At 40.8% G+C, this 16665-nt stretch overlaps 1 protein-coding gene across 7 annotated transcripts in view; it reads right to left on the bottom strand.

Moving 5' to 3' along the window:
- Positions 1–63: 63 nt before the first annotated feature.
- The window catches only part of DKK2 (dickkopf WNT signaling pathway inhibitor 2), a 151272-nt gene continuing 134670 nt past the window's right edge, over positions 64–16665 (bottom strand). For all 7 annotated transcript variants that reach the window (XM_083835569.1, XM_083835570.1, XM_083835571.1 and 4 more), the window contains 3 exons: positions 4546–4696; positions 3128–3277; positions 64–2615 (listed from right to left, as the gene is read on the bottom strand). In XM_083835569.1, the coding sequence (XP_083691695.1) occupies positions 2365–2615; positions 3128–3277; positions 4546–4696 (552 nt within the window). In that variant the 3' untranslated portion in view covers positions 64–2364. The remainder of the gene's footprint in view (positions 2616–3127; positions 3278–4545; positions 4697–16665) is intronic.

Raw genomic sequence — 16665 nt, 5'->3', positions numbered from 1 at the left:
CTCTTCTTAAGCAGCAGGTAAGGAAAAGAATGTGGGTAAAAGATTTGGGGAAGAACAGGAAAGGACATTTAATATATTTAATCTTATTATACATTTTTCTACATTAAAGTCAACAGGCTGCAAATATATTCTGCTACAAAGCTTTTTGTAAGAAATATCTCTATAAGAAAATACATCTCATTAAACATTTCCTGTAAATAAATTATCCGAAATAACTACGGTTTGTAAGAAGAAAAGGGAGGGGGCTAGGCCAATGATAAGAAGAGATAAAAATTGCTGAGAGCCCATTTCTGCAACCCCCCCTGCTCAAGCTGGGTTACATTTTCTTTTACATGTCATCACAATTAAGGCAGTAGAGCTCCTCTGCTGAGGATGTGCTGTCAGTGTAAACAACACTTGCAGAATTGGTTCCTGTATTTTTTGAATATTTGAAATGATGCTATTTCTAAGCCTTATTCCTGCGAGAAAAACTCCTCTGAAATAAACAGAGTTAAATGGGTAGGACTGTGAGATTAAAGTCTGACTGAGACTATTAAAAACAGAAGGAACTATCTCAGAGCAGTCCCTCTAGGCCAATAAAAACTAACTCCAGTAGGGAAAGAGGCTTGTGAACTGCTCTTATTTATACTCTTATAAAAGATAAAGGTAACGTAGCTGAGGTCTGTGTTCTAATTAGGAAATCTGAGTCAGGGTGTATAAAAGCTATAGCTTTAAAACAACCACTGATAGAGACATGTCAGTGGAAAAAGGTGTCTAAAGTATGGGTGACATGGTCTTAAAACTACATACTGGTGTCCTTGCTTTCAGAACTGATTAAACAGAAAGATCTCTTGTGTTATAAAACATGACAGTTGGTAATTTTAAACAGCTAATTACGGTTTAGCATTAGGTCAGTTATAGAATTGGACTTTTTTAAAAAAATTAGTCTCTTTACCAATGTCTATACAAAGGAATACTTGCAAATAAGTAAAATTAAAAATAAAAAAAAAAATGTTTGAAAAGACCTGTGATAGAAATCAAACGATGTAGACTGTCCTTTTTTAACCAGTACACAAACAATGTAGAGTTGTTAGCTGTTTCCACAGTCCATGTACTTCCATCACTCCCGGCAGAACAGTCCAGACTGAGAAAAGATCAAGTTCAGGTTGGATACACACAAGACTGGTGTGCTGCAACATCCCATGATGCTTAACAAGTCACTGTGGTCATACCATCTTCTTGCAGCCTCTTCTGCCGGAGAGAAGGAGCTCACAAGAGCCAACTCTTTTTAATTTTCTACCTCTAAGAAACAAATCCATTTATGCTTCTGCAGAGTGCAACCAGATTGAGCACTAATAGCAAACTGTAGCCCATTGCTACTATTAAAATGTAAAACTTTGAGTTTATAGCACTATGGGCTAAATCCCCCAACAAGTGCCTATATTGTCTGTCACAACAGCGGCACAATTTTATAGCTCTTAATGTTATGTACTTCAACACTCTGCTGTCTCTTTTGGAAATGTCTATAATGCAAGTATGTTTAGGCAAAGAAAGTATATTTAGGACTAACGAGCAACTGCCTGTATATAATTCTGGATTCAGCATGCACGTATTTGCTTCATCTGTTCAGTCCAATGTATACTAGCAGTAAACCGAGACAAATACAAGCGATTAAGTACCATACTATGACATTGAACTACATAAAGCATTTCAGTTTACCTAAATATACGAAATAAAACCCTGTTTAAAGGCCTCTGATTAGAGAAATTGCTGCTGTCTTGGAATCGCAAGATGGCAAGTTTTCACCTCTTTTGCGAGGGCCTGCAAAATTTCGCACTCTTGTAGCACTCTTGTCCTGCAGGAGCGCTTTGCTGAAGTGTCAGCCCTGAATGACGAGAGTGTATGGACATTCAAGTAACTGTATTTCCCTCTCTCACACCTGCAATGTGTATTTTAGTGACCAATAATGTGTTGACAGACAAGCCTTCCTGGAATGCACTGCGTCCTATATGTACAATGTATACAATTTATTTAGCAGGCACTGTGATGCTGGAAAACCACTGTAGCCCATATACTGAACCCCAGAACATCATGGGACAACACAGCAAGGTAAGTGGCATTAATTTCCACCGTACTTGTTTGCATACTAGCATTTCCCACAACCTGTAGGAGTTATTTACAGAAGAACTGCACACTGGGAAATCTCCAGCTGCTCTTGTGTTTACCACCAGCTCAAAAGAAATGCATTTGTGACTTCTTTCTACTCCTATCCTAACTGTTGCTTAAGCCACTCCTCTTTCACGTGCAGTCCTTGTTTCCCACCATGCTGTAACGCATTACATACATAAAACCACAGTCACTTAATGCTATCTTCCCAGTCCTCACTCAGATTTTCTGACATACGTGAAGTCGTGATTTAGAAGAGGAGGTCGCGTCTTTCCATACTTTGCAAGACAGCCCCTTGGCACAGTCACATCGTTGGAAAATCTCCAGTCCATGGGAGCCTTTCTTGCGCTGTTTGGTGCACACCTCCCCCTGATGCAACACAGGCTTGCAAATTTTGGTCCAGAAATGGCGAGCACAGCAGTGTCCCTCAATACAGTCTGACGACCGTAGGCAGGGATCGCCTTCATGTCCTATAAAGAGTAAGCAAACTATTTTACCTCAGGGCAAAATGTGAAAATACAGGTTCAGTGCAGACTGATGCAAATGAAGCTCAGAAAAAGGAGAGATGATATTTCCATCTGTGGCTATTTGAAGGACATAAACACAAGGGAAGAGATGAATTAGGAAGGTTCAGGAGGGTAATTGGTGCAAACTGTCCCAAGACTTAGGAAGGAGACTACAGGTTTGTAAGCACAATGACAAGTGCTTAATTACATGACTGTTATAAGAGGAGGATGTGTACAGTCTTGCACAACTGAAAAATGAATTTTCAGTCCCCTCTGATACAGAGAAGACGGCAGATGCTATTTCAATCACAGGAATTGTTGGTTGATGTTACATAACTTCTTGAGTTGTGCTCTGAATTCTCAAGATAGAGATTCATGACCTGGGAAATTACTGTGTGTTGCTGCTTTGCATTGCTGTACCTAAACAGCAATAACAGGATTCCTAACAAAACAGTGTAGTGCAAATGTGCTCTTACCTTTTATGTGTGACAGCTTGGACTGTGGCCTCCCTAAGTTTTGCCATCCCAAATCCTTGCTAGCATAATGACCATTCTTCTTGTTGCGGGACCCATCTAGAGCAGGGATGTGAGGCGTAAGGATGCTTTCAGTTACAGGTACGCAAATACCTGTGAGGAAAAGTCGGTCAGTCATAGATTTCAACAGGAGGAAAAGCAGCTGAGGAACATACTTGGACCAGGATTGGGACTGGAACCGTGAAAGCGAGGGGGTGCTGGGCTCAGCTTCAGCAACTCTCAGCTCTAATTACGGCTCTGTCACTGATCCCTGGCCCCTAATTTCATCACAGCAACGCTTCACTCACTGTCACGGTCTTGCTGTCACACTGGCTTTATGGTCTGAGCATCTGGAGACTGCCTTGGAGACATCTCTCTCCGATCTCAAGAGCAGAGTATGGGAATGTAAACAGTACCGTTAGAACCCCCCCAGGGAAAGTATTTCTAGGATTCCTTGGGTCTCTTCTGCTTCCTTAAAAATATGGGTTCTTTGCAGTTTTCCGGCAAATCAAGCCACATTGAATGTAGCACTTGAAAAGATGCTGTAATTTTTGTCAGTGGCTTCATCATCTGGGGGTTTCCCCAGCCCAAAGGAGGAAAAAGTCTGCTTGTACACAAGCCTTAAACGTAAAAATACCATTACAGATAATGAAGTGGAGAAAAGGTTTAAAGATACATTAAAAATACATTCATATATTCCTTGCAATGGAGGATATTAGAGTAGTGGAAATGGTAACTGTGGCTTCATGCATGGGCATGCTTCAGGGAGGGGGAGAAAGGGGAAAGAGGCAGGGGAGATTGAACAGCCAGCCTCTAGCCTGGCACAACTTTTGAATTTCAACTCATGCTGTATTGTCACAGCTGTCCCTCTTTTCCCTTCTTGCCTCTCTTCCCTTCCCATTCCAAGCTAGGCACCATCTGGTTCTGCATTGATATGACAACCATGAATCCAGTTGGTCTAATTTTACTCTTTAATGGTCTATATTTCTCTTGGCTAGTTCAGCATAAAACTTCCCCTGTCCAACCACACAATGGATATGTAGTTATAAAATTGAGTCACAGATTAGACTGGTTTTCTATGAAGTTTTGAAAATTAGATCTTGTACTTCTCTAGAATTAGAAGAGAAAGAAGATCATTCAGCATCTTTTCTAAGCCAAAAGAAAAAGACAAGTAAAGCTTATAGCTGATGTTATTTTCAGCTTCAGTAAAAATACTGAATAAAATCCCTTCAGTAAAAGGGATTTTATTTTGATTTAGGAAAGAAACTGGAGTTACCCAGAAACAAATACTTCTGCTGAGAACATTTGGAAATCTATTTTCAGTAGATACTATCAAAATGCTGATCTTACAGAGGGAAAAGAAGAAATGACCAAAGAAGTACCATTGTTGCAGCGATTCCCAGGGCAGCACATTCCATCTCTGTGGCAACGCTTCTTCTTCCTCCGGCATATCACGCATGCAGATGTTGCTTGATGAGGACTGTGACAGTACCGCCCAACTTCACATTCCTTATCGTTGGTGCAAGGATAGGCCTGGTGGGTAAAAAGAAAAGTGAAGCAGTGTACAAGGTATGTATATAGTCCATTTCCAAATAAAATAAATAAAAATGAAGAAACCTGCAAGTGAGATACCATTCGCTTCGACTAGGAGATGCAGGTAGGGACACTTTACAGCAATCCTTAAGCTCAAGCTGCTGCTAGAACTGTGTAACAACCTCAAGAATTACAAAAATACAACCAGATCCCTTGGTGGTTTCTTCTTTTCTTGCCTCAAACATATGTTGGCACAAGAGAACGTGTAGTTCTGTGGGTTCCAAGTTCTCAGGCCTCTGATTCATAGACAAGAACTTAAAACTCTATGGTGAAGAAAAAACAGAGCCAGTCTCTGTCTCAGTCGCTGGAAGTCCTGATACACACTCTGCAACAGGTAACATTTGAATTTGAGTCTTAATTCCATGAAGGAATTTTGCTTTGACAGGTGTCAGATAGGATAGTAAGTTCACTGTTCTTACAGTCAGTGTCCACACCACATTGGTACAAACTCCTTTGCAGTTGCACCACTCCGCACTGACCCACACCATTTGGAAGAAAACAAATATCTCTATTCAGCATTTCACTTTGATAACCTTTACTTCATGTATGTGCTTAGTATACTCCTTAAACCTGCCAACTGTTAGACAACATCCCAAAAGTATACAGCACAGCATATATTATACAGCACAAAATCTCCTGCACATATAATTCCATGAAAGCAGAGAGACGTATAAATTTTTCCCATTTTCATCAAAAACAACATTATCTTACAGGAAAACTGCCTCCTAAACGGAGGGTGAGAAGGTACTATACTCTCCTATAAAAAGAGAGAAGGGCGAGTTTATTCCTACAAAAGGAAAAGACACGATGCTTTAAGGACACATAATGACACCATCACATTCCAGGATCCCTTCTGCTGACTCCCACACAGCTACAAACTATGCTCACTGTCTGCATCTAATTTTACTGCCTATTAAATTAATCATAGATTTTTTCCATTCCTCAAAATTATACTTGAGGAATTTGTTTAGATAAAAAGATGAGAATAAATTTTGGGCACTTTCTGGAAAATGATGTTTACACTTCCTCAACTAATTTTCTCCAGTGTTTTAAATGAATCAAAGTGTTGCTTTTATTGTTTTAAAAATGACTCCTGCAATTATTTGTTCAACACAAACAAAAAGCTCAATTGACTAATTTTCAATGTAGAATGATTACTTTTAAAATATTTTTAATCAAGACTTGATTATATTGTTCTCAGGGAAGACAAACATGGGGGCTGTTGAGAATTTGCTGTGAAAACTATTCTTTACATGGAGAACTACCTTTTTCTCTGTCTTTGTGCCATTCTCTTGAGAATTGGAGAAGAAAGAGGTCTGATAATAAAAACATGCAAGATTTTCTAGCTGGGTGGACCCATGCCATTTTCCATGTGATTTCATTAGTTGTTTTCTTTTTCAAAATTTATTTTACAGTAACAAAAGAGCTGGCTGGATATTTCCAGAGTGCTGCTGCTCTGTTACTCTGAATATATGCATCTTTGAAGAGCGAATCTAGAGTGCAGCTGTTTGGAGTAACTAGATGTATGCATAATAAGGCTTTCTCCCTTAGGAATAAGCATTTCCTCTCAAGTTCACCCTCATTCATCAAAGAAGGTCAGATCTTTTAGCTAGGAGTAGTGATAAGAGACAAATGCAAATGCTCACCTGCATGGTACACTCAAGGTGTAAGTGGGTTCTACCTATTCTAGCAAAGCAGACCTAGATAAAATGCTCTCCCCTCAATCTTATCAGTCCTTCCTCTCGGTTTTCCAGCAAGAAATAATTAACTAAAAATTATGATATAGCTAAAGTAAGACCTTACTAAACTAAGTAACTGAAAATGCAGAAAAGTAATTTTGCATAGATCTGTGCATGGTTTTACTGAGTTTGGAAAATACTAAAACTGCTAGCAGGGTGAAATGCAAATAAAAAACAGATGAACTAGCTAAAACCTGGAGATGAAGGCATTTTAGACCCTTGTCTGTCATCAAGACCTTCATAACCGCATCTTTTTTCCAATATGGGCATGTGGTATACACCTGCAACTTGTCAGCAAGAAGCCTACTTGCAGTTTTCTTTTGGTTCCTCAAATAACTTTAAAAAAAAAAGAGTTCCCTGATTCTGAATGGTGCTAATGAATGCTCTTGCATACCATATCTAGTGTCTGTTTTACTTTTGGCTTTTAGGCTGAGTGACATTTAAAAGATATTTAAGATACGCGCCTGATTGCCAACTCTCAACTTGATCTTTAAGAATGGTAAAAGTAACAAAAGGCAATTTTGACATTAAAAATTTCCAAGAGAAGTGACATAACTCAGCCTTTAGTCCCACTCTAAAGCCCTGTCCTAAACTGAGATGACATTTCTCTAATTAAAAATAAGCCAAAGCATTCACCTACCAAAGGCCAATGACTGCAACACATCCACAAATCATTTTGTGTTACATGAAGCTCGGACAACAACTGGCAAGTCCATTCAAAACCCCAAAAGACCAGCTGCCAGCCAGCTCTGTGAAAAGCCTCCTTGCAAATGCCTGATGCCATCAGTTGCCTTGATCTTTCTTCCAAAACCACCATCCATTTGATATCTTAGCTATCAATCACTGGGAGCTTGAAACAAAAATGTCTACATAGCCTTGTCTCCTAGTCACTAGACATTCATTGGAATAACTCCTGCCTCCCGCAAAGTTATTTCTCTGTCTTCACAGTGCTCAGTATTAAAACACAAAAATAAAATAATATAGTATGTACATAGCCTTGGCTAACACGAGGGAAAGAAAAATGTGTTCATAATTGTCCCATTGCCAGCAGTAGCTGAGCATCTAAGTATAAATATGTATATATATTTTAAGATACAGGATAAAGAAAAAATATTTGTAAAAACATACATACTAACAATAGACCATGCATGAGTCAAAGTTTTCAGAAACTCTTACACCACAGTGCCTAAAACACAGTCTTTACGTTTAGAGAATAGCAGAGAACATTTCCTATATACAATGCGAAGACACAAATCAGTCCCAGATGGAGAGAGAAAAAGCAAGCTGTAAACCAGCTCTACTTCCCCAGCAATGATAACTAATTCTACAAGGCACTTCATCCCTTCACATTCTTCAGCTATACATATCATTTTCTGGTCGTAAATCTCTATCCACTAAACACGGCTTTGATATTATGGGAAACCAGATGAAACTGAGATAAAATATGTAGCACTCCCTGAAGCTGCATTTAAACAATCTTACTTAATTTTTTTTTAGCCCAGACTACATGCAATCAGGTCACTCATAGCATGGTATAACCTAGATTTGCCTGTGATAGCATCACATTTTCAGATTGTTTTCTGATGAAGGGCGTTGTTTGCTGAGATGTTTTCTCCTCAAACATTCCAATTAGTTTTGTATCCTCCTATAAAATATACTGTTGGATATCTGTCCAAAATGCACAGCAACGATGTACTGGATTTTTTTTCTTTATGTTGGGGGTTTCAGGCTAGGTATTTAAATGGGTGCCACTCTTTCTGAGCCAGGATGTCCCTTACATCAGTCCACCAAGACAAACTTTTACCAACTAAGTTATAGCAACACATAAACATTAACCTTTTCTATTTTGAGACAGAGGAAATCTCCATTCCTGTCCTTCCTGAGTTTGTATTCAAAATGCCAAGACCACATGATAGAAATATTCAAGGAAAATGATGCAGTTTATAAAGGGGGAAGTTGTTTTTTTTTTGGTTTTGTTTTTTTTTTCTTTCCTCCAGAGTTGAAAAAGTCCTTCCAGAACTACTACTGAGGCTCTTCCTTTTGTATTAAATTCACAGTGAGGCTGAGGAAGCAAGTGACTATCTAGTGTCCATGACTAAGTGGCTAATACCATGCCTTCAATTTGAGGAGTGTACAGGAGTGAGGTTTATTTCTACTTTCATCTTCCCCTTTTGCCAGAGGAGATCTAACTTAGCACCTTTTCTGAGCTAACTTGCAATGAGGCTTTCTTGATATTTTTGCTGGAGTCATTTACTATCCCGCACATTTTATGTGGTCACCCTGAACCACAGAGCTTCACCACAAGCTGGAATAACACTGAGTGGTGGGGCCGTTGTGCTGTGGAGTCAGTCAGCCCGAGTCTCTCTGTCTGGTACTATAAAACGTAACGCAGAAGCACTCCAGCGGAAGAATAAGACAGATGCTGTAATGTGCTGAAGGGTGAGTGAATAGTCTGATGGCAGGCACACGTTATAGAGCTGTGGGAGATAAGGGCTTGAGTTTCAGCTTGGCCTCCAGCAAATATTTGAAGACAGTATTCCCGGCCAGTGTCTTAGTCACCAGGCTCTCATTTGCTCGTATTTTGATGTCTCATTTGTTTTTATGCTGAAGCTACTCCACGCTGTACTAGCAAACTATGTCAGAGAAAAGTGAGAAGAGCAACTGGCATTTTTACCTGTGTCATCACTTACCCAGCACAAGTAGTCCTAGACACCGCTGGCTTCAGACCCACCTCCAACACTGAGAGGAGCTGTACCTAAATAAGTGGTTTAGTGTAACAGATACCAGTACAGACTCCCCCAAAAGCAGTTAAAGCTTTTTCTTTTTTTTAAACACATCATAAAGTCCTAGTGCAGAGTCAGTCCTGGCAGATGATCATGGCTACTACCACTCCCAGCAGAAGAAACAGCAAGAAGGTTATTCATTACCCTTTTACCGTGGATCCTGAGCAGTACTCAAGAAGAGAACCTTAGTCTCATGTACCACATAAATGACAAGATCACTCTGGTTACCACACCAGACACTTGGCCAGATTCTCTCTAACAAACATCCCACATTGGTTACTGGGAACTGACCTGAAGAACTGGAGAAAAGCCTCTGTCAGCAGTACAGCTGGAAAGTAAGAGTGCTGCGGAGCTACCGGGTCAAGCCTTCATTGCACTCAACCAGCAAAGAGGCAGTAGCTGTTGTAAAGGTGAGACAAAGGGCACCAGGAAATGGATACATACGTTATCCTAGGAATAACCCTGGTTCCTAGGTACCAGCGTAGTAGCAATCACATTTAGGCAACTACTCACAGGCTTGTACATCCCCTGTAATCCCTAGTTATTAATACCGTACACGAACACCCGTACCGTTAGGTTATGCTATCACATCCAGCAGAAATATTTTTCTGCTGTCAAAAGACCTTTTTTTTTTCCATATCACCTATATTCACACCGTGTCTATGAGACAGCTTACCACAAATGAATTGGTACTGCAACTCAGTCTATTCCTCACTTGTTCCTTAAGAAGAAAAGGTTATTTTCCTTATTTCAATTAATTATATACGTTTATAAAATTTAAAACAATGGCTGTTAAAGAAGCGGAAGCTGACCTCTCTACAGTCAGTGTGTTAACTGGATGATCACATAATTTATTGATCATGAACTGAACTGTAGGTGAGAGAACAGGGTTTCCGCCCTCCACATAAGACCCGAACAATAGATCTCGTTGGTCTCTACTCTCAGGACTATGCATATTGCTCAATATTCCACAGCCATCAGGCACGATGAAGCAACCAACCGGCTCAATCATGCTGAGCGCCTCCCCTCTTGTCCTGCTCTGGACAGGGCAGAACTCTTTCTGAGCAAGGACTTTGTTCTCATAGAGCAAACGCATGAAATAGCCACAGGGGTGCCAGGTCTGCTTTTGCTTTTCTCTCTCTCTCTCTGAGAATTAATCCAAAGTAAAAGCATGCCAACAAATTAGGAAATGCAAACATATGCTTTCACCAAATAGCCCGATGTCAAGAATAATTACAAAGAATACAAATCACTGTTTGACTCCTTGGGTTAGGCTTGATCCTGAGCAGAGATCTCAAAATTGTTTTGTTTTTTAGCAGATCAGAATTGATGGGACAGTTGCATGCAACACGTGGCCTGTAGAGCTAGATGAATACATTGCACAATGGATTTGTCCCAGTCACCTCTTTGGAGAGGGAACGAAGATCCTCTCTGTGCAAGGCAATGAAAAGACCTAATGGGCTCTCACAGGACACAAACCTTTGTAACAATGGAAATAAGAGATCCTCGCTCAGAACCACATAAATTGAATAAAACAAAATTGAAAAAAATAAAGCACAAAACAAAACAAAACTCCTCCCATAGCTTTTTTCCTGCAAAGCGACTGAACTCTTTCTGATAGCTTCTCAAATGTATTCAGACAAATCCATGTCTAACAGACATACTTCGCCTCGCTTTCTCCTAGCTGTGAAGCAAGCATGTAAATTAAGATGTGGATGGGAAACGACCGTCATTTACTACTATTTTGTTTTTAATCCCAAATGAGAAAAGAGCTTATCAGCAGCCATCTGGAGCAGTGCAGTTTTCCCACAGCACTGCTGATGTTGCTGTTTTCTATTCTTAGCTCAACACAAGCATAGATGATAGCGAGGGACCTCACTGTGCACAAGCAGAAAGCCACGGTTAATTTATCCCATGGAGGAAATCACGCTGTGCTCTCAGACAGCTCCAGACATGGATCCTGTCTCAGACTGATCTCATCAGAAACTCTCAACTCTCAGTGACTGCTGTGGCACAGACCATTCCTGAAAGCAAAACTCACAGTAGTTGCAGTGAAACAGATTTACTCCATTCAGTTGCCATGACAAGCTTAACGATTCATTTTTTTTCCCCAAGCCTCTTTCTTGTTCAAACATCTCTGACCCACTTCTCTGCCAGACCCAGAGAGAAAAGCACCATCTTCTGCCTCTAGATTAAGCACAGACACTTTCTTCTAGCAATAACTTATTTTTAACTCTTCAGCTTAAAACAATACTGCTGTTTATGAGGTCTGATTCAGTTTGACATAGTGCTACATCACGGATGTGTACGTTGCAGCCTCCAAAGATCATTCCTTCAAACTGTGTGGCTAATGGCCCCAGAAGCCTGCATTATTAAGACAATAAATATTCGTGTTTGAAAGTAATACTCAATCCACTGCTAGACCACCAGGGGAAGAACATTTCTAAAACATGCAGTAGTCCAGCTCTCACAATTTGCTAGAGCCAAAGAAAACTGAGATCTTAACAACCAAAAAACAAACTTCACTGAGGGCTCTCTGAACCGGCAAGGCTGCAGGACTCATGCGGGTCCTGACTCAGGCTTTCCTCATCCCAACAAAATGTCATGGAAAACAACCTCCTGCTCGGCAAGCAACAGGGACTTGCACGGGGAGATGTGCTTAGGGAGGAAGCGTGTAGCTGCAGTACCTGGGGAAAGAAGAGTCAAACACCTTAAAATAAATACGGGAGCTGTGTTGCCCTATTGTGCACACAGCTCTCCAGCACAAACGGTACCTCTTCCAGTGTGGCCGGAAGACCTCCAAAGACCTTTTATCTAATGAAGTCTCAATCGTACTGTGATCTGATGCGATCTCCCAGCCATACGGTGGTCTACTAGCGTTTTTGTCTACAGCACAACCTCTTATTCAACAGCTCACAATTCAACACCTGTTCTTACAGGCGTTCTACAGGTCTTCTACCTCTGTTTTGTGTCCTGCTGGGAAGAGGTAAATGGGGTGTCTCTTTAAAGCTGGCCTTGCCTTCAGAAGGACATACAGAGAAGCTAAACTAGAAGACTGTAGCGCTGAACTGAATTACTCTAGAGTCACAGAGGTGCAAAGTTAAAGTGGCTCATTTGAATGCCTGGATAAATACTGCTATTTGAATTGTATTGGCCTTAATTTAGTGTGTTCTACATGAGCTGTGAAAGTATAAACTCATAGGTTTAAGACACTTAAACTAATACACCTTAAAGTTTATTCAACTTGATGCTCCTTCGATTCCCCATCTAGATAAAACCTGGAATGAGCTCTATTTTCAAATGACTTAAAGGCCAGCACACTATGCCCAAAACATATTCAGATATATATTATTTATACCACAAAACAGCATAAAACTACCGCCAGGATGCAGCATATATATCATAGTTCCCAAGGCAGCACAGCTATGAGTCTTTCTGTTCTATCACACCTTTAAGGTAAGTCACCAGCCTCAGACTCATATTGGTGTCACTTTGCTGAATCCTCCCATTTCAAAGGAAACGTACCATGTTTCCTGCACTATGCATGCAGGTGCTCAAGTTTCTCCTCCCTCCCTTGCATCACAACCATAGGACTACACAGCAATGCTTCCATCTCAACTTTTGGAGAGACCAGGAACCTCCTACACCGCAAACAGAAATCTTGAGTTTGAAGGAGACCTCCTGTTCCATAAAACTGGTACCTTACAAAAGATGACTAAAAAGGTTCAAAAGCTTGGGGAAGAGTCAGTTTGGCCCTACATTTCAGGGGTTTTGTCTCAGTGTATGTGGTTCATATTGCCTGGTAAACTACCAGCAACAGCACTACAACAGACAGCATCAAAACAACGTTAGGTAATCTTTGAAGCCAACAATGTAGTGCTAAATCAATGTGACAGGAAGCCTCTAGGTCTTGATTTTATGTCATTTTCGACTGCATCACCAAAGACTGCTCAAAGAATAAAGGTTTGTTAACACGCACTTTGTTCTATGTCCAGCCTTCTCAGCAGACTGTTCTTGTCCTTTTATCTCTGTGTTTTCCCCACCCCTTTTCTAATGGTTTTGCTTTTTAGTTTTGTCTCTAATTGGCTATTTATCATCTGTTCCAGAGTAGGATTCTTCTGGCTTTTTGATCAGCATGTTTACTGCTATGGATGAACAGTAGGTTGCCAAAAACAGTTTTCCCTCGGGATCTATTAACTCTAGAAGTATGGGTTATTTTATTCATCTAAGAATATTGCCCAGATGGAAGCAGCTAGCAGATCCTGTAACACAGAAAGCACCAGGCACTAAACTGCAGGTAGATACTCAGATATTATGACTGGGAGTAGAATAACATTGCTGGGAACTGGCAGCAAGTCACTGTTCAAACACCTGCATCTGAATGTCCCCAAATTGTGATACACCTTCAAGGTGGAGCTTTTATTGGGAACCATCCCTGCAAATGTGCATTCAGCAAGAAAGATAAAACGACAGCTTTACTTTCCGAAGTACAGCTACTGAGGAAATAAACTTCTTTTGCTCTTAAACATTCACAAAATCTAGGAAAAGCAAGGGGGAAACCCTGTCATATCGAAGTCAGTGCAAAAATTCCATTTGTCTGCTCCAGAGCCTGGAGAGAGAACGCTTCCAAGTTATAACCATTTTGCAGTGTCTGCAGTCCTCATCCTGGAAATGACTCCTAGGTATTCCTTGCAGAATACACTTTGCACTGCAGAATACACAGCATTTAAGACACTAGTTTTCAAAATGCAGTTTCTCTGGCCCTCCTGTTTAAAAGGACAGCCCTGAAGAAAACAAGAGTTCATGTCAGCTGGAGAGACAGCCAGAAGCAGTATGTCTGAGAAGGATGAACCGCAGTCTCCACCTCAGCAGACCGCTGACTGCAATCTAACATTGTTACTGAATGTCAGCATCATTGTTCGCTCTGTGATGGTCATGGTCATTTATGTGGGAACACATGGCTCATATGCCTCTCGTTCAGTCCCTGGTTCTTTCTCTACAAATCAGAAACCACCACAGTCATCTGAGATTCAAAACACCTTCACTGCCTCTTCTTACTCTACACAAGCCCCTCTCCAATGTGATAGCCGTGACCGCTCCATTGCCAGGGGAACTGAGAGGGACCAAGCCCTGAATCTCAAACTCCAAAGTACCTACAGCAAATAGAAGTCGGACATGGGAAGTCAGCCAGCCCAGCTTTAATATCAGAACAAAAAACCAACGCTGGGCATCTTCACCGGCTCCCTCTCACCAGTATTGAGCATGGCAGAATTCAAAGACTTGGCCACAAAAGTTCACAGGTTTTAAGGGGAAAAAAAGAAGAAGAAGAAGAAGAAGAAGAAGGATGATGTTTCTTCAGATCTTACATTTGGTCTGCATTAGACTGAGAAACAGGAGGAACCTATAATGCAACCTGGCTTTCCCCATCACAATAACAGGAAAAATTACAATACAGGAGCCGCAGCTCCTCATCCTGACTCATTCCAGCATCAGTTGTGGTTGTACCAGGGCCAGCAGTGCTCATCCACTGGGACAACCTGAAAAACAGCCATCCTGGGGAAGGGATGGGGCACAGCCCCTGAGGACACAGGCACCCCCTGTCGAGTGGTGAGTCTTGGGTTGCTTCCTGTTCGGCTGGCTCCTCAGCAACAGTGAAAAGGAAAAAATGTAATGCTAGGCTATTAAGGCAAATTATCACACTTGACACAAAGGAGACCAAAGATGGCAGAAAAGGAAAGGACCCTTATAGTGTCATTAAAAAGTCATCATGCTCTCATTATATGATTAAGTTAGAGGGGCCTACTCGACTTCAGCCTGTGGTAAAAATCGTAGCAATCAAGGTTTCAACACTATTTACCCTTTTTTTTTCTCCTTTTCTTTTAAAATGCTCCTAGTTAATTTTGCACAAACAAGAAAGCATGAACAACACAGCAAGGCAAGAATAACTTGTGAGTAAAACCAGATGAACACTAACATATTTACATAGTGTAATGACTTCACTATTAATTCAAACAAACCCAGGCCCCAATTCTCAGAAGAGAGAGCTCAGCACATGCAGTCCAGGAGGCAAGAACAGGGTGGCTTCAGACTACATTTATGTCTGCAGCCCCTGAGTTAGTAGGGGCTGCTCTTGGTTTCAGTCTGCAATAGCCACCGAGGGACCATCTTTCATTCCAGACATTGCACTCTTGACTACGCCCTCTTCTTGCTCTTACGGGCCCCTTTCCATTTTCAGACAAGACTTCTCTCAGCACTAGGGACCATAACACAGAGGGGGTGGGGCAAAAATGTGGAAATCCCTTAGGGTCATAGGCATGCGATAAAAAAAGGAAAAAAAAAGTAGACTCAGGTTCTGTATCTGCAGGGTATGGGGGTGCAGAAGAGTGGCAGTCATTTCTTGATAAAGGTACCAAAAAAAAGTCCAGAGAAACAGGATTAATCCTATGCAGTTTACAGATCAAGTCAAAAAGGACACTGTGCTATTCTAGTAGTGATCAGCACACAATTACCTAGGATTCTGGCATATAGCATTGAATTAACTATAGGTCTAGCCCCCATCCTCAGAATAAGCTGACTCTGCAGCTAAGACTGCTATTTGTCCTCTTCCCTGCTACATTTTGCCATATTTTCTGGACTTATGTTTTCAAGCACTCTCTTCTAGTCTGAAAATAATATTCTTTATGTGGAGTTATGGAATCTCTTCTTTGTTCCTAGATGTCTTGGATGTTAATCAACATAAAGTCATTAAAAAGTTTAATCCCCTATGCTTGGCACAACATCAGACTGCGAGCAGTTTCTTTGTAACAGTCTTTGGAATAAATATCCATTAAAGATTTGTTTTTTCCTTATACTGGTCACCCACATTTTATAGTGGGTGGCCCTTTCATTTATCCCCTTACTATATTTCTATTTCTGAAGCTAAGCCAGATGCAGCAACCTGATCCGATTTTTCAGTTCACACAAGTTTATTGTAATGAAAAGTTCCACGTATATCTGAAACTTGTTAGGAAAGCCAAAGAAACAGGAACCATGGCAAAACTGCACCACCTTCGTGACAGCTTTTATTCTGCATGAGTTGGATTCTCCAAGGTAGTGCATGCTTCACTGGCAAGCATTTTTGCATTTAGATGCCCCAGAGTGCAAACAAAAGAGTCAAGCCATTCCTGAACTACTCTTGTTGGGATTATTTGCATTACAGCCATGCCCAGAGGCAGTGTCTAGGTGCTGTGCTTCCCCATAATTCTGTATGGTCAGCTTTTCAACTGCTAGGTAGTCTACATAAGCAAGACCAAACAAGGGCAGAAAAAACATTAAGGTTTTTGGTTGGTTGGTTGGTTTTGTTGGCTTTTCTTCTTCTTTTTTTTTTTTCTTTTACACAGATGGAAAC

The sequence above is a fragment of the Anser anser genome, assembly GCF_964211835.1.
Source record: "Anser anser genome assembly, chromosome: 4".
Taxonomy (NCBI): Eukaryota; Metazoa; Chordata; class Aves; order Anseriformes; family Anatidae; genus Anser; species Anser anser.
The sequence above is the reverse complement of the archived record's forward strand: the minus strand, read 5'-3'. Positions and strand labels throughout refer to the sequence as shown.